The following is an 18,837-nucleotide window of genomic DNA, read 5'->3' as shown; positions in this document are numbered from 1 at the left end:
ACTTCAGAAAAGTTTACAAATTCTATTTATTACAGGAAATGAGGGAGGAAAATCTACGTGGGAAAGGAAAATCCTCGTTGATGCTTTACATGTACGTGTTACAAACATGGTTACTGTTTTAGCTCTCGGCTGAATCACGTGAAAACCTTTTTTTTTTTTTAACTTGGGCGGGAGCCACATCAGGTACGTGCCTCGCACCACGGCGCCGAAAGGAAAGAGCGCGCGCCTGCGATTGTTAGCACTAACAAGAACCAATCGACGCGACGCCCCACGCACACGGCGCACCAGTGGGGCAGCGTTGTTAGTGACAGCCCTCGAAGAGCGGAGGCGAAGAAGCGACAGAGGTGACAGAAAACGGCCAGTCCTGTCTTGTCGGAACTGACTCTCAGGTGGGCATGCGAAGTTTTTTAAAGAATGATCTGAAGTGACCGTCTCGTACTGGAGAAATTCCTTACGGAACTAACATCACTCGAGTTCACGTAAACACACTGATGCCAGTTGGTTAGTGGTTACACGTAGCCCACGCTGTCGTGCATTGCTGAAACATCTTGCTGAGGAGTTCTAAGAATTGTCTTGAAATTATCTCTTCCTCTTATCTTCGCAAACAGTGATGTGAACATTCACTACACGATGAACTTTTAACAAGCGATATTTTACTTATCCCTTTTGCGAAGAATATTATTGTACTGTAAGAGAATCGTACTAACTTTTTATTTTATTTTTAGTTGCACCTCGTGATGTTCTTCATTTACAAATATAGTAAATAAAAAGTAAACACATATCTACTTGAAATTTGTCATAAGCTTATATATAATACTTGTGAGGAATAAAATAACAAAATAATTATTGATTTTTGGGAAATAAAACTAATGTTTTTTTTGGTAATTTTACACAACGAAGTAGTACATATTTTATAATTATAGTCGATAGCCTGCAGTGAAATCCTCAGTCTTACTTGAGAATTTGAGTAGTAATTTTTTCCAGGAAGTTATAAGTTAATTACCAACAATGGGGGTTTATAATTTTTACTAATACTATGGCATACTACTTTCTTTAACATAATGCAATATTTTTACCAACTGTTTGATGTTGGGATTACTTAAAATGCCTCTTAGTTATTAATTTTAAAAGAAGTTATACTTAATCCAAAAAGCGAACATATTAAACTCATTGATTCATTCATGCCTAAATGTCTACATAGTTTCCCACTAACGAGTAGCACTTTATTTTTAAGTGAAGTGTTATCTAAAATGCAATAATCACAGACTTTGAGGGAAAATATGATCACAAATTTTAGGTATTTTACATCGTAAGAATTCAGCAGCATTAAACATCTGACTATCTTGTTAAGGCTATCTGATTTCCTAGAGCGAAACTTACTTTAAATTAAAAATTACATTTTATTTCCAGCTAAAATAAAATTAACCCTATTTATGTAACATTAAATTTTTATTGCTTTATACTGGTGATATTCAGAAAAACTGTTTGGAAAATAAAGCAGTTTCATCATTCACATTGTTTCATAAATTGTATAACTGATCTCAGGGCATATTTTTGCCCTTAATGTGTACAAATAATATTTTTACAATTCTGGTTGGTAAACTGTATCATGGATTTATATTTTAAATTATTCTGCGTACTGAAATAATTAACGTGAGATAGCTATATTATCAAAATTAGACTCCTAAAGTTTATTATATTTATCACGCTCTAACGTAGATATAACTTCGAAATAAATTGTCAGATATATTTTTCTTTTTTATGTGTTAAATAATATTCTCCCAAATTTATATCGATAAATATATTTACTTTAATACATCGGTAATTGAAATTGTTAAAACAACCATTTATTACAATTTTTTCTAACAATTGTGGCCTTGTGTCTGAAAGCAGGAAATACATTATTTGTTCACTAGTATCTCAATTATTTACTTATCATTTATTAAAACTACTATACAACTATATTAATGCAGGTTTCAATGGATATATGTAAAAGAGTATAGTATAAAAATTTTCTTGCATTTTCTTAATCATCGCATTGTTTTAACTTAGCTGTAATATCATTTACAGAATAATTTCTAGAAATATTTTCACATTTACTGCGAAATATTGATGTCTGCAATAAGAATAAGCAATATTTAACAATAAACTGACATACCGAATTAATAATTTTGGACATATACTGACTGAATAAAGTAATTTATTTGCGCTAGGTAAACAAACAGGATAGCTTAGCGAATAAATAAAAATAATTACGTTGCAACACGAAAATGCAGATAAAGGATTGAAGCATATTGCCAAACGTGGGTTATAAAGAAACTTGCGGCGAATTTTACAGGTTGCTAGAAGCGGGAATAAGCATCATCTTTATAGCAGGAACACTGCTCAGTCATTATGCTAAGCAACTCAAAGTCGTAAATCTACTGCAGCAATAAGCGTGTTTCTTTACGCAAGCAATAAAACTTCCAAGTGAAAGAATTCTTCTGATTACGTGAAAAAGGATAGTTTTTTTCTCATCAGAAATATTTCTTAACAATAGAGATTTATTAAAAGAAATTAAAATTTTACATGAGTGTTTGCTAAGTTAAGCAATGAAAAATTAATGCTTCATGACGTAAATAGAACTTTTGCTAACGCAACTCGTCACGTAAATTTTTTTTTTGAAATTTAATTATTTAAACTAGTGGCCTGTTAGGTAATTTTTTTTGCTAAATACATGATTTATTACTTTTATTTCTCAGGTCAAAAAAGGCACAGATTTCTCACAACGTAATCAGAATATTCTTTAAGCATATAGCCAATGAACATGCTTATTTGTTATTTGTTTGAATGTGTGATTAAGACAAAATATGTTACGGGTTGTATACTTTACCTTCTTCTCATCACTGATTTATACATCATAGTGAAGTTTTGTTAGCAATTTTCGAGCTTAAGGTGATCAGACTTCTTCCAACCATTTCCAGATCTGAGGGCTACAGCAGACGTATATTCAAAAACCCTAATGTTTTAACTATAATTTGAGTATTAAAATTATAATCTAAATGTTACTAGTAGCAAAATAAAAGTAAACTACTAAGATAATTCTTTTTTGGAATACATAAGGCTACAATCCGCTTCGAATTTCTTCAAAAATTAGCATTTACAGTGAAATTTCAAAACTTGGTGTCATGCAATGAACAACATTTGAACATTTTATAGAAATGTATTTAACAATGTTAATGTTGAATAAAGTGAAATTAATATAATTTTTTAATATTATGGTACACATTTATTTAACTGTAATATCTTTCAGAATTTAGAGAAAATTAAAGTTACCTAATCATTACAAAGATTTTTTATTTTTTTTGTTAAATAGGTATTTAACTTGAAAAATTTTGTTTGTTCCGAAAATGAGAAAAGTACAACCGTTTGTGGAAACTATATTATAATTTTAAACACTAAATTAAAGCAATGGTTTATCCAAGTGATGACAAAAAAAAGAGGTTAGGGTGAACACGGAGGAGTGTTTCTCCCTTTCCAAAGAGTGCCAAAATTAAAATAATGAGCAAGGAAATAAATATTACAAAAAATTTGTAGCGAATTTTCACAAACTATTGTTCAATGATTTAAATTTTACTAACAATCGTTCTAATTTTGTTATTGTGGATTGTTGTGTCACGCCGTGGAGTATACTTTCTTATGCAAAAGAATGAATTACAAAGAATTCCCACCATTTGTCAAATTTGCAACAAAATAAAATGCGACACCCTTTTCCGTTCTGCTTTGAATTGGATACTTCCTTGAATTACATACAATACATTAAATATTTCTGAAATAATAACATGATGTTCTTTACGAGTCTTATTCGATCAATTTTTATTTTTAACAATCTTTAAAATTAAAACAGCAAAGTCGAGAAAACGTAGATAAAATTCTCATGTTAAGCACACGATTTGACTTGTTTGAAAGCCAGTGCCTTAAATGCATATTTATGTTACGTTGACCGTAATAAATGAGTTGAAGTCTTGTTTCTATTTTGGTTTCTTGATACAATTGATTTAAATTTTATAAATTTTGCAATTAAATAACAAGAATATAAAGCTATTTTTCATAACTTTTTTTTTTAAATTTTAAGGGAATTTTTTAGGTAGTCATTGGGTTTGAAAGCAATAAATACAATATGTTAATAGGAATGATCCGTACGACACTGAAAAAAATGTCGAAATATTTTTAAAATGTATATTTAAATGAATAAATTAAGCGTGAATACCTAAGCTAATAAATCATTTTTTTAAATGCTTCAATTAAGAGAATTTGGTTTCATTTGGTTTTAATTAAGTTTTGTAACATCATTTAAATTTAATTTGAATGGTAGTTAATAAATTTCTAATTTAATAAGTGAAATTAATGCAATTTATTTAAATGTCGTAAGCGTAAAACATTTCATGAAATTTATAAACGACAATGTTTATTAAAAAAGTTACGTTTTATACATGTTTTGCCATACAAATGTTATCGTTTTAAACTAACTTCTTTGTGATAAGACGTTCGTTTCAAAGCGGATTTTAAAAGCTTTTGTGCCTTAAGTATGAAGCCCTCAAATCCTTCAGTGGTACTGGTTATTTTATAAAGTAAAGCAGGCCGTCCGTGAATCTAGACTCAACGTCACTCCCATGCACTTGAGTAAAAATATTTAATTAGTAAATATATATTAGGAAACGTAATTTTTTTTTTTCGATGGCTATTCAATCAAAGGAATAGTTTTGTCCATCAGTTTATCAAAACTCAGCTGCGATAAGCAAAAAAACAAACATTTTTGCTCACTTCAGAAAAGAGTGTGCGCAAAACAAATGCGGAAACAGCCAGCAAGCACGCAATTTCGAAGCAACAGCGCTCCAGCGACGCGCCTTACGAGAGCAAGGGAGAGCCTCAAGCCACGAGCAGCCTTCTGATTGGTCCCACAAGTTAAAAGAGAATTAAAAATAAAAATACTAAAGGGAATAGAACCAACCAATCCGGTACCTGAAAAACTGTCACTATGGCCCACAGAAGGGAATCAAAGTTCTTTCGGTCGCACGACTCAGATTCGTCATCGCTCCTATCGCAGAATTTGCAACCGAACAGGTTCATTCCCAGAATACTAACAAACAAGAGAAAAAACAAAACAAAATAAAAAGACAGATACAAATTGTTATAAGCTAGGCAGTAAAAAATATAAACGGAGGGGAGATGAATTATACTTTCTAAACATTTTAAAGCACTCATATTCAACACACATTAAGTGGTCTATTGTAATTGCATAATCTCTTAATTTAATACAAATATTGTGATAAACACTACACAATTATTTGATCATGAAAAGGTTTTAAAGAACCAAATTAATTTATGGTCTTTGGTTTTAAAATAGTTTGTCCTGTTTAAAATAAAATTATATTTTCAGTTAGTAAGATGTTTCATCAAAATTATGCTTTCAAAAGTATCAAAGATAGTTGGTCTGAAATCAGGAAGAACGAATGAAGAAAAATGTGGTAGAAGGAAAGGATATGGTATATTTTACGAGCCTCGTACTTGTAGGTGTAAACACGAAAGGTGATAGTAAATAAGTTTTTACATTTGTACCATTAACAATATCAAATCTGTTTCGCTGTGAAAAATAATAATTTAAGGCGAATAAAATGCAGTTAAAAAATTTAATTTGCACTTTTTTTGGCAATATATATGTAGTAACGAGCAAACCTAAAGTTGGTGAAATTAATGAAAATCGTTAGACAACTTTAAGGAACCTACAATTCTGTGTATGGCTGACAAACTAAACACCTAAGAAGATATTGAAGTGTGAAAAATTAAACTAATTATTTGAGTAAATACCCCAAACAAAAGGAGAACACGTAAAGCAGCCCAGAACAAATTTTTCAATCCACGAAGGCAATAAAGCGCATGAAATTAAGTAGCAAAATTAATTTTAGTGACTTATTTTTTATACCCCTCAAAACCAACTGTTTTTTTATATTATTGAATAGGTGGAAAAACTTCAATTTAAAGCTGAGTTAAACTGCTTGACTTTCAAAAATAAGGATGTGATATATTCGTTAATTCTCCTGTTCCTAATATAACACGACATTTTAAATGTGTGTGCAAATTTCAAATTCAAATTTTCAGGAAACATAAAATATGGATGTCCATGTAAAGGAGTAGAATGTGAAGAAATATTTTTTGAAAAAAGTGATCACGATTTGTTCTTTTTAAAATTTACGTTTATTTTACAGCCACAGAAATATTTTATACAAGTATGTGTGTCTCTTTTAATATGATCTGAATTAAATCGTCTTTGTGGAAAAATGTTTGGCAAATTGCATATGCAGTAATGCTGGGTAAAAAAATGGCGAAGGCATGGTTCACACAACAATAGGAACAACAACTATACACCGAAGGAAGGTGAATAGAGAGAGAGAGAGAGAGAGAGAGAGAGAGAGAGAGAGAGAGAGAGAGAGAGAGATATCTATGTTGCAGAGGTAGAGAGCAAACACACATACAAAAGAAGAGAAAGAAAGGTATTAGGTACAACGAATATTGTCACCCCTGTCACACCCTACACTGGAACCGACTTCCAAGATAACTACAAAATATTCCTTATCTTCAAATTCAAGATTAAAGAGACTTGACTTTTAAAAATTTACGAAAATAAAATCCCGAGCTCTCAGTTGTTACGTGACTATCGCTTCAAATAATCCTATCAATCTAGTGTATTCTCATCGGTCCTCGATAAATCTACAAAGTTTGAATGAAATCTGGCCGTTTAAAGTGGGTCAAAATCGCACCCAAAGGAGTCAGTACCAAACATACAAACATACAGGTGAAGCTAATATAAAGCGTGTAAAATTAAAGTTTTCAATGAAATTCGTTCTAAGCTGAAATCGCCATTAAAGTTGCAGTGGATGTCTCTAAGACATAAATGTTGAGTTTGACGAACTGAATTAAAAAATTTTCAATAAAGGCATTTACTAGTTTTGGTTAACAAGTCAATAACCAAATTTGAATTTATAATTTAAATTTGTGCTTGGTAGTAAGAAATAAAGCATCTAGCAATATTTATATTAATGTATTTTATTCGTCAAATCCAATGAAATAAAATTATAAAAATAAATAAATATTTAATTTTTTAAGTTTTGTAAGTTTTCACTTTAATAACGCTTCTAATAAATATTTTAGATCTAAACAAAATATTGCAAAAAAAATTTTTCTCTAATTGCTATTCAACAAATTTCGCCCTTACTTTTTAACCTGTCAAACTTTATCTTTAGAAAAAGTTTCATATCCCATCTTAAAGTACAAACAATGGAGCTCTCTCTAAGGACAAGGAAGAGAAATGCTAAGCAAATACTCTGTCTCTGTGGGCATTGCGTTGAAAACGGAAATAGAGCCGAGATCCCGATTATTTTGCGTCGCTGGATTTCAAAATAAAGGTACAGAGTTGGCTGAATAAAAGCAATGGAAGTAAAAAATGACACTATCCATGCTACGGCACGAGACACACACAGAGATATAAAGTGGAAGGATTGAAACAGGTTGAGACACTTAAACTATGCTGGAGTTATCTCATGTGGATTTACAGGATTACATAACACAGGGCGGTTTCTTTAATGAGAAATATTTTATCGTTCACATTTATTTATGTAGAATTTATAAAAAAAAAAGTGATGCAACAATGAAATCCTAATTAAACACTTGAAAATAAATGAATAGGTTTTGAACACACGTGTTCTGCACAATTTGTGTATATACATGTATAAACCACACTGGTGCGTTGAGCAGGCCCACACTCGTGCTTAACTTCCCAAAATTACAAACGTACAAACATAAAAAAGCTTAAGTAAAAATTTTAAACCATAGAAGAAAATTAAAATAAAACATATTTTTAATTTAGTGCATCGTTAAGTAAGTGTTAAAAAAAACTTTCTGAAATTAAATAACTAATCATTTTTACATGTCTTCCTACCACTTGTACAATAATTACAATATAAACAATTTGTAGCTGTTTTTAAATAAAGTATATGAAGTGAAGGGGAAAAATTAAAAATTGGTTAGTTTTGAATGTAGCCACGAAAAAGAAAAACGTGATGATGACTTATTGTTCTAATGAAATGCACATGAAATTATCTTGGCCTGCTGTCACTGCACCACGTGAGGGCTTAGGAACAACAAAACAACACTGAACACTGACCACGTGATATTAAAGACATGGAATTGCAGGGCAGGGGGGTGGGGGGGGGGGGCAGGGTTCGGGTCGAACCGCTGAAGGGTCACAACACAGCATGCGGACAGACTCCCGACCCGCATATTGGCCGTGCTCCACATCTCCCATTCGCCCTCCCAACCTTAAACGTTTATCTTCCAATTATTCAAAATTTCTTCGGTCTTTTGCGGGGAAATATTTTTAAGTTTCTGGCAGAGGTCAGCTTTCCAGCAGTTGATTGGGCCGATGAGAAATATGTTTCCATACGGCGAAACGTCCACGATTAGACGTGACGGTAAGGAAAAGCAAACTTTGTTTCGAAAAAAAAAAATATCACGAATCATTTCTTCACGCAATAATAGTGTCAGTAAAAATTCAAGATCGGGGTTGCGTGAACCACGAATGCCATTGGCGGACAGTGTCTTCAGCACATGGTAGAATTATGGAATGAACGTGGGAATTAAAATTTAAGCCTTTCAAAGCCGGGTGATTCACGTAATAATCCGCGTTGCATCGTACCTTAGTGTGGGGGTTTTGGAAGGAGTAACTTTGAACCTACTCTTATTTCAACTTGGCTTACTTTATCAGCAAATTTACTAGTTACTTAACTTCCAGGGAACTACGTTGCTGATCAATTCATTTAATGGCTTCGTTCGATCTCCGGTCGGACTCGTGATATACAAGCTTTAAATAAGTACAAAGTGCTCGCGGAATTTCTGTCAAAAACCGTTCTTTTGCTCCACTTTGGTGCTAAACAAGTCAACTAACCTCGTCTTCTCATTTTTTCTGAGCTCAAAAAAGAGATAAGTTAAAAAAGTAAAAATGTATTGGAGATAAAATAAGGAAATCTAAATCTTTTTCAAATGAATGTGTAGTTTAAAAATCATCTCTTTGTGACAAGAAAGGCATGAAAGAATGGTTGGGGGGTGTTTTTTTGTTGACTCAGTGATTATAAAATACTGTGCATCAATGACAGTAATAGTAAATGTTTTTCAGTAATTTTTCAACTTTAAATTTAGTCAAAGTCAAAATACAACGACACTACTGAATAACGTACATTGAAATAATATCATTATCAGAGAGTCTCGATTGTGATTTATTATTTCTAAAAGAAAAATTAGAAATATCAAGGAAGGGTTCATTTTATTAGTAAGCTACAATTTGAACAAAATGTTTGTCTATTTCATTAATTCTAAGTTATAACTTTCTCTTCGCTTGGAGAAAAAATTTTAATATTAGATACATCAGATATTTTTTTTAGTGGTCAAGCTTGAAAAAGAAGGTTTATAAAACAAATATATATACTGCTTTCTTAGAAAACCAGGATAGTCATATTTAAATCTTCAAATGTTATACAGTAAGGCCATAAAAAAATGTCTTAGATATAAATTTTAATAGTATCAACTGTAACCGTTGCAGTGTATTAGTTCAAGGTCACAATTAAAGAGCAACTCTAACAGTTTTAGATACGAGCATGCACAAGTACTGCTTTGTTGTTTTCTCGCTTGCGGCGCCACCTACGCAAAATGGCGACACCTGAGCGTAATTTACCCTATTAGTAGAGGGCGAAACTGTAAACATTATTTGGCAACATAATGGAGGACCTCCGCTTTGGAATCTCTTTGTACGAAAGTGGTTGAACGTCGAAGTCCCTAACCGTTGGATTGGTCGTAATGGTCGAGACGACAGAGCTCTTTTTCGCTGGCCTCCACGTTCACCTGACATAACACCATGCGACTAATTTTTCCTTTCGGGCTTTAAAAAAGATCGGGTCTACGTTCCTCCGCTACTTAATGATTTCCCAAATTTGAGATAGAGAATTGAAAAGGCTATGTGTTCCATCATCCCGGACTTGTTAACATGAGTGTGGGAAGAATTGGACTTTAGTTTGAGTGTGTGCCGCATAAATAAAGGTGCACATATTGAACATTTGTAAGTAAAACTAAGTTAGTTTACCTTCAATTTGATAAATTATTTGTTTGTAAATAGTCTAAATTAATCTGTTATAGTATATGATTGAAACTTGTACATTATTTTATGGACATCCTGCATGTATAGATGTATCCACTCTCTGTGAGAGTCTGGCCTAGTGCTGTGATCATCACGCCCAAAACCTGCAGTGAAGTTTCAGCCCGGGCACCGCCACTGTTTACAAGCCAGCACACGCTTTGGCGAGAAGCTGAGCCTAGAGGGGGTAGCTGAGCCTAGAGGGGGGAGCTGAGCCTAGAGGGGGAGCTGAGCCTAGAGGGGGAGCTGAGCCTAGAGGGGGGAGCTGAGTCTAGAGGGGGGAGCTGCGCCTAGAGGGGGTAGCTGAGCCTAGAGGGGGAGCTGAGCCTAGAGGGGGAGCTGAGCCTAGAGGGGGGAGCTGCACCTAGAGGGGGTAGCTGAGCCTAGAGGGGGTAGCTGAGCCTAGAGGGGGGAGCTGAGCCTAGAGGGGGAGCTGAGCCTAGAGGGGGAGCTGAGCCTAGAGGGGGGAGCTGAGCCTAGAGGGGGAGCTGAGCCTAGAGGGAGAGCTGAGCCTAGAGGGGGGAGCTGAGCCTAGAGGGGGGAGCTGAGCCTAGAGGGGGGAGCTGCACCTAGAGGGGGGAGCTGAGCCTAGAGGGGGAGCTGCGCCTAGATGGGGTAGCTGAGCCTAGAGGGGGGAGCTGCACCTAGAGGGGGTAGCTGCACCTAGAGGGGGTAGCTGAGCCTAGAAGGGGTAGCTGAGCCTAGAGGGGGAGCAGAGCCTAGAGGGGGGAGCTGAGCCTAGAGGGGGAGCTGAGCCTAGAGGGGGAGCTGAGCCTAGAAGGGGGAGCTGAGCCTAGAGGGGGGAGCTGCGCCTAGAGGGGGTAGCTGAGCCTAGAGGGGGTAGCTGAGCCTAGAGGGGGGAGCTGAGCCTAGAGGGGGGAGCTGAGCCTAGAAGGGGGAGCTGAGCCTAGAGAGGGGAGCTGCGCCTAGAGGGGGTAGTTGAGCCTAGAGGGGGTAGCTGAGCCTAGAGGGGGTAGCTGAGCCTAGAGGGGGGAGCTGAGCCTAGAGGGGGGAGCTGAGCCTAGAAGGGGGAGCTGAGCCTAGAGAGGGGAGCTGCGCCTAGAGGGGGTAGTTGAGCCTAGAGGGGGGAGCTGAGCCTAGAGGGGGGAGCTGAGCCTAGAAGGGGGAGCTGAGCCTAGAGGGGGGAGCTGAGCCTAGAGGGGGGAGCTGAGCCTAGAGGGGGGAGCTGCGCCTAGAGGGGGTAGCTGAGCCTAGAGGGGGTAGCTGAGCCTAGAGGGGGAGCTGAGCCTAGAGGGGGAGCTGAGTCTAGAGGGGGGAGCTGAGCCTAGAGGGGGGAGCTGAGCCTAGAGGGGGGAGCTGAGCCTAGAGGGGGGAGCTGAGCCTAAAGGGGGAAGCTGAGGAGAGCTGGCCAGTATGCGTCCGGGAGCCGCGAGGGACAGGAAACACCAAACCCTCGGACGTGAGGGTCACGCGCAGGGACCCTGGGTTACCACGGATCAACTCAACGACAGTTTGAACCCCCAGCAAAACATTTTCTCCTGCTTTCGCGCGGTGCGCGTTCGGATCGCAATCGTTTCTGACACACGTTCGAAGGCGGTAATAAACCAAAAAAAAATTAAGAAAAAGAAACACCTTTTGAACGGGCAAATCACGTCCAGATATTTCGAGACTAAAATTTCTTATATCAAGAACGAGTGTCAATTAATAAAGACATGTTCGTTTACCGTTATTTTCTTGCACCATTCACTGAAAAAATTTTTTGTATATTTTACAAGGAAAATCCTTGGAAACCCTGTTGCCAAGGATATTACTTGTAAAACTACAAGGCAGAGCTTTGAACCATGTGTGATCCATACAAAAAAGTGATAATTAAAAAAAGATTCAATTTTATTCATAAAAGTATGCAATCATTTCATCAATGTTTTATGACGTTGTCACGTTAAACTATCGTCCGTAAACCGACTTTACAGACAACCAATTTTCTTATTGGCTGCCAGTCATATACATGACTAGTCTGAATTCGAACTACAAACGTCGGCATCTGGTTGATCAGGTTCAAAAAAAAAAAATTAGAATACGTGTTTGCATATCTTGTATACTTCATTAAGTTGGAGCTAAAGTAAATTTTTTAAATTGTAAATAACAGTCAATGTTTTTTTTAAAGATTGAACACTCAGCGAATGAAGTTAATATTTACTGCTGAAAAATTATTTCGTAACAAATACATGGTTTTGGTTACGTTCACATATGTGATTTTTAGTCTATAGTATCATAAAATTAACGCGAATTCAACAGGCCGCTACCATTGAACAAATTTTTAAGTATTGGTCGCACACGCCAATTAGGTATTTTTGTTTTTAGATTATTATTTGTTAAGTATTATTCCAGCATATTTATTAATATTACTATTAGTAATGGTATTTGGATTGAATATTTTTTTTCCATTCGATAAAATAACTAAACTTTTTTTCTTGCGAGTTTTAAAGTATCACGCGAAATGATAATAAAAATTAACCTTTCCTTAATTGTTTATCGATGTAAGATATTAATAAGTAAATATGTAAAGACAAAATTTGCCACGAAACCCAAAATGCAAATTAACCTTCGCCGTTAAATAATAATAATAATTATTATAAGAATATAAAAGAACTTAGATTTTAGGCTTGGCTCCACGCGCCACGCTAAGTTACTGCATTTTTTTTATGACAATATTTTATAAATGACTATTTCTTTTGAAGTTCCGCTACAAAATCTTAAAATATTGAACGTGTTTTCCTAATAATGTCGCCAGATTTGATGTTACTTTTAACCTGCATTTTTTTATTAAAAAAAAATAGGCAAAATTTTCCTAGTTAAATATTTTTTTTTGCCTGAATTCGTCTAGAGGATCATTTCCTTGGTTATTGAGAACACGAAAGGCCTAGAAAATTGCTTCCCTTGATTCAGTTCCGAAACATTCTCCCCTAGAAACTATACAGAAGGATGGTCTGAAGACAGCCCAGTCAGCCCGCGGTGTTCCCAGGTTCCGCCGCGCGCTAGGCGGAGAGGGAGGGTTGGGGGTCGCACAGGGGAGGGGGGAGGAAGGGGGAGGAGGAAGAAGGCCGACCTACCTGAAGATGAAGATGAAGAGGACGAGCAGCGAGAAGAAGACGGCCACGTTGTCCATGGTGCGCAGCATGACGAACAGCTGGCGGCGCAGGTTGGGCATGAAGCGCACCAGCTTGAGGATGCGAAGCAGGCGGAAGGTCCTGAGCACGCTCAGGCCCGAGCTGCCCTCGCCTTCGCCCAGGTACGTCTGCCACATCTCGATCACGCTGTCGGAACACACACACGCGCCACGCCGCGCTCACACACGCACGCATCGTCCCGCGGCATCGCTAGAACACCCTCACACTCGGATTGAGGATTGTAGAAATTGTGGATTCGGCAGAGAAACGTAATTCTCAGGAGTTCAGCTTACACGTTAAGTAGGAACTGGAAATAGTATAGACTCCACGAACCTCCATGTAATGTAAGGGCAAATTACAACTGTTCGTGACACCTGTCAACTGGTTGCTTTTTTTTTTTTTTTTTTTTACATTGGCTAAAGAACCGCCAGGTATGCTGTGGCCCACTGTGGCTGTGAAGTTTTCTATAGACGGCTTTTAAATTGCGTGTATTTCATGGTCTTATTTCTCAAAAGTCGGGGTAGCCAGTTGGTGAATCCTTTTACATATCGAAGCACAGCTACGCTATTGAATCTGCAAACAGTATTTTTTTTTGTAGCCTTAGAGCCAGGGGCGCAAGTCTGCAGGATTCGCATTGAGTGCACCCACGGAAATTCACTGGTTGAAGGGCGGGGGGGGGGGGGGGGGGGGCACCCGAGAGTTTTGAGCATGGGTTCATCTTATGTTGTGTTCTACCCAAATGTTGGCCCATATGCATGCAAGAAGCAATACACTTTAAAATATAAAGGAAGTTTTCTATAAAACATAGTTTTTAAGTTTACGTTTCAACCCTGTTTCACAGTCACGAATTTGCAAAATCAAGCTGGCCTTCTCAGCGAGGGGCTTTTAATATCCCGGGCGGGGGGGGGGGGGGGGCATGCCCATGATTAGTGCTATGAGCTGGCTCCAAATTTTTAAGTATCTAGCTTATCTGCACGAGGGTTGCCCAGTACTGATGAGTCCGTCATTACATGGGGTCATAAATATTTGCCAGTTAGCTGAAGAATTTGAAATAATCGCTGAAGCACCTGTCAAGAAAAGGACTTCCTGTTATGAGTAGAGCATTAAAATCCATTATTTTAGGTCTGCGAAATTAATTTTTGGCATTTAGTGCCCGAACTAAGATTTGAGTACGTACATAAAGTTTTTTTTTTTTTGTTTCGCCTACAACGTAGTTTCCCAGTACGAACTAACTCAAGTCCTGACACACCCAAGCATCGCCGGGCGAGCAGTCTCACCTGAGGACCACGATGACGCCGTCGAACACGTTGAAGCCGTTGGCCACGTAACCGAACGGGCCTTCAGCGACCACCTTCAGCACCATCTCCACGGCGAAGATCGCGGAGAACACGATGTTGCTGATCTCGACGATGATCGTCAGCTCTTCCGGCTGAAAGTGTTTTCAAACAACTAGAATAATGTTTACTAGTATCCATTTGGAAAGTTAAAAAAAAATAATCTGACACGGAAATAAGACATAAATATACATACATATATCGTACACCGAGAATAATAGGGGCACATCTCAAAAACATTTTTTTTTTTTACATTTTTGTATAGTATATCTATTCGGTATAACAAGGCCATATATGTAGTACAATAAATATAAACCTGAGATGAGATAAGTCCTTATTACATTTTAAATTTGTAAAACAGAAATCAGAATAATACAGCTACAAGTTGACATGCGGCCTTATTATTCGTACAGCTGAGGGTGGGTTGGAATACACCATGGCCATATTTTGACTTGTGCCATAGAAACAGTGCCGACATTATGCACTTTATGATTGCTGAGGCTAAGAATAAACTTTCATTTATTCACTCTCCTGTAAAATTTAGTTTTTTTCAGATGTGGCCCTATTATTCTCGGTGTGCGATATATGCATATATACAAAACAAAGTTTCCAAGCATAAACGAAAATCGTTCTTTTTTATCTTATTTCAGTGTCAGATTATATATATATATATAAGTGTTCAAGTGTAGTCGAAAAGGAGGTCAAGAATGAAATGTGAGTAGCTTTATCACAAATATATATATATATATATATATATATATATATATATATATTTGTGATAAAGCTACTCACATATCATTCTTGGCACCCTTGAAATGTAGTAACTAAGTCCTATAAATGAACATACGTATATTAATCAACCTCATGTGTATTTTTTTAAAGTGAAATATTGTGGATCTGAATAGCAACTTTATTTATTATAAAATGTACTTAAACTCTACTTAGTTAATATGTCATATTAATTTTACATCAATACGACCACAGTTTTGGTGAATTTATAGAATTTTTGTAAGGTGCATGGAGGAGGGGTTTGGGAAGGAGATTATAGTAAATCAATCGATCTGTAGTGTATTTGAACTGATCAGAGAATTTGGGAAATGCCTTTCTGTCATCAACTGCAGAAAACTCAACTAAGTCTGGGCCTGTCTTACACATGTGCCCACTGAAGACATATTTAGACATGAAGCGTTCTATTCAATGTGCCTTATTGATTGAAAGATAACTCAAAAGTGTCCAGATCATCTAGAAAGCACTTTATATCCGAACTTAAAAAAAATTCAAGGCCATTTAATACATATTTAATTTGATATTTTTAGGATTATGGCAACACAAGAACACCGATATCGGGGAGAACATTCGTAGAAGGCAACTTTATAGAATTGATAGTCGACAAGTGTACAACCATGCTGAAACGAATATTAAGATGTGGGTTGGAATAATTTTATATCATGCAAATGCTTAGTTAAATTATGAAAAAGTAGAGTCTATAAACATTTATTTATTTATCTCGCTACAGCATACGTTTCAAAAGCTTCTACACAGTATTTTTTTTTTTCTGTAAATGGAAAAGAAATATTCATTCAATGAAATTACAGAAATTTTTAGTTATAAACACTTAATGGAAAACAAATTTATCACTACAAATATAGTGTTTGCAGTAATACTGGGTTAGATTTCTTACCCGGGAGTTTATGGCTTGTGCTGTCGCATAACCTCCAATTGTTAGAGTTATTTATTTCCGTTCTATGAATAGCTTTCCAGTATTAACTGCGCACATAATAAGCATGATTAGAGACCTGTAAAATTCGTGATTTCAAATCCCTAAAGGATAGACTCCATGATCCTCTACGCACTCGTGCAAATTACAACTGCTGATTGGTTACCGACTCGTAACACCTGTTGACTGGAATGATCGTGATTCGCTAATTCTTCTGTTAAAGATTTTTCATTGGCCCAGAGTGCTTCAGATAAACTGTGGCCCAATCACCGAAGCAAAATAATGTCAAAAGTATTTGGACTCTATCCTTTCGCGAAATGAATCCGCGAATTTTACAGGTCTCTAAGCATGATACAACAAATTAATTTTCAACTGTTGAGTTTTTAATTGCCTTTGACACTGTTTAAAAAAATATGTCTGAATGAGACATCAATTTTCGTAGTGAGGCTCAGTATTATCTCTGAAATCGTATTTAATATAAAAATGCAAAAATAACCATAGCCATGTGTTATACAGAGTTACAATAATTATCTTTTTTTTGTAGTATTGCAAACTATTTCTTGGCAGCAGGTTTCCAAAGGAACCTTTTGTAAAAGTACGGAATGTTTTTCCTGTGTGAACTTCAAAAACTTGTCCTTGTGTGGTGCGTGTTCGAGCGGGTCCAACTGCATGCGAAGACCTCCGAGACGACAGCAATGCTGTCACCGAAGCAACCCGCTCACGACTCACGAGATCAGCAGCCAATGGTGAGAAGATATCGGCCCAAGAACACATAGGACTAAAGAGTCCATCCTACCGGTGACTGAGATAAACCGTAACATTTAGCGTTGGAATTTACCACCGGGCTGCCCTTTGCGTTTCTTCGTCGTGTGCTGTTTGGACCATCGTAAATCTGAGACGCGCTACGGGAACTCAAACCATTGGAAATAATTGAACTGTCGGTGGTGCGGATACCATGTGGATTAAAATAGAAGAAGATGACTTTCATCACTGGGAGCCGGCTGAAAATGTAGCTTCTTTACAGTATAAGTACGACTGTATTTATACATTTTCTAGCCTTGTCAGCAAATGTAGAGAATATTAGTCTATAAGTAATGAATTTACTCTCTTTGAATACAAATTCACAATAAACTCAGTGAAAAATTTCGAAAGAACCACCCCCCTCCACCCCGACCGCACAATAAAAACTTGTTCAGTCGAAAGAAAAATATTTCTTTTTGATTTTTATATTTTCCCAACCTAACTTAAACCAAGTTATTTAGTTTACGAGAAATTCAAGGTTTCTCACATGCAGGCTTCGGGAAATTGGACCTTCTGTTCCGGATTAGTTTGTTGGTCGCTCCAGTGTTGGGTAACCCCGTTCACTGGGTAACAAGACCTCGGAAGACAGTGAATATCGTTTTTGCTTTGCCAGTTTGAGGTTCATTGTTGGTGGAAATTTTCGCAAATTTGCTGTAATGAGTGACCGTGTGTGGAGTAGGGACTGGTGGTGAAGTACGTACACAGAAACCAAAGTTTTGTTCTCATACGAAAGATTCCTTTGGGAATCAGTTGCCAAGAAATAGTTTGGCTATAAATTGGTTTTTCTAGATAAAAACTGAGCTTTTCTTACGAAAATTGGCAAGTAATTTAATATTTTAATTGATGTTTCCTTCAAAGCATAATTTCTCAAAACATGGAAAAGTTAATCGGAATATTCAACAGTTAGATTTAATGGGACAAGGCATAAGTGCCCTAGCCCAGTATAACTGCTAACTAGGGACACCTGTATTTCGCGAATACATTTCGTGTCTAGGTACATCGAAAAACACCGTAGTTTTTTTTTCTGGTAGTTATTGGCTGTGGTCGGCGAGAGGTGTTTTCCCGCACTCGACGGGGCCAATGGGAATGTGGATGCCGTACTGCTGCACGCACACGATTCGCCATTACTCTAAGAAAAAGCTACAGTGTTTTGTGACATACCTCGACACGAAATGTATTCGCGAAATACAGGTGTCCCTACTGCTAACAAATTATTTTTTTAGAGATAAAATAGTTTCAATGCGAGTGTACAGACTGAAGGTGAATACACGGTGCATGTGGGTGCGTGCAGCGGTAAAAAGAGGCAGCACCTGGTTGTGGTACTCGATGCCCATGCTGAGCGTGTTGATGAGGATGGCGAGCAGGATGCCCTGCTGGAAGTACTTGTGCTCGACGAGCGCCTTGACCGCGCGCTGCGCCCTCCGCAGCGCTCCCAGGCAGCAGGACAGCAGCCACCTCCAGGGCACGCCGCCGCCGCGCCGCCCCCGCCGCCGCCGCTTGCCGCCCCCGGGCCCGGGCTCCAGCATGGCGGACCACGGGTGCTCGCCGCAGCACGCCTCCGGGCTGGACCACCTCCGGGGCAGCTCCTCCACGAGCAAGGGCTCCGGCCCTGCGCGCATTGGCGTATGCTGTGTTCAT

General features: G+C 37.4%; 1 protein-coding gene across 1 annotated transcript in view; it reads right to left on the bottom strand.

Moving 5' to 3' along the window:
• LOC134532240 (voltage-dependent T-type calcium channel subunit alpha-1G) overlaps nt 1-18,837 on the bottom strand; it is a 248,321-nt gene that overhangs the window by 78,256 nt on the left and 151,228 nt on the right. The window contains exons 13-15 of the mRNA XM_063368661.1: nt 18,510-18,808; nt 14,625-14,776; nt 13,291-13,494 (exon numbers count right to left, since the gene is read on the bottom strand). Of these exons, the coding sequence (XP_063224731.1) occupies nt 13,291-13,494; nt 14,625-14,776; nt 18,510-18,808 (655 nt within the window). The remainder of the gene's footprint in view (nt 1-13,290; nt 13,495-14,624; nt 14,777-18,509; nt 18,809-18,837) is intronic.

The sequence above is a fragment of the Bacillus rossius genome, chromosome 5 (assembly GCF_032445375.1).
Source record: "Bacillus rossius redtenbacheri isolate Brsri chromosome 5, Brsri_v3, whole genome shotgun sequence".
Taxonomy (NCBI): Eukaryota; Metazoa; Arthropoda; class Insecta; order Phasmatodea; family Bacillidae; genus Bacillus; species Bacillus rossius.
Note: the sequence above shows the minus strand (reverse complement) of the source record. Positions and strands in the feature narration are given on the sequence as shown.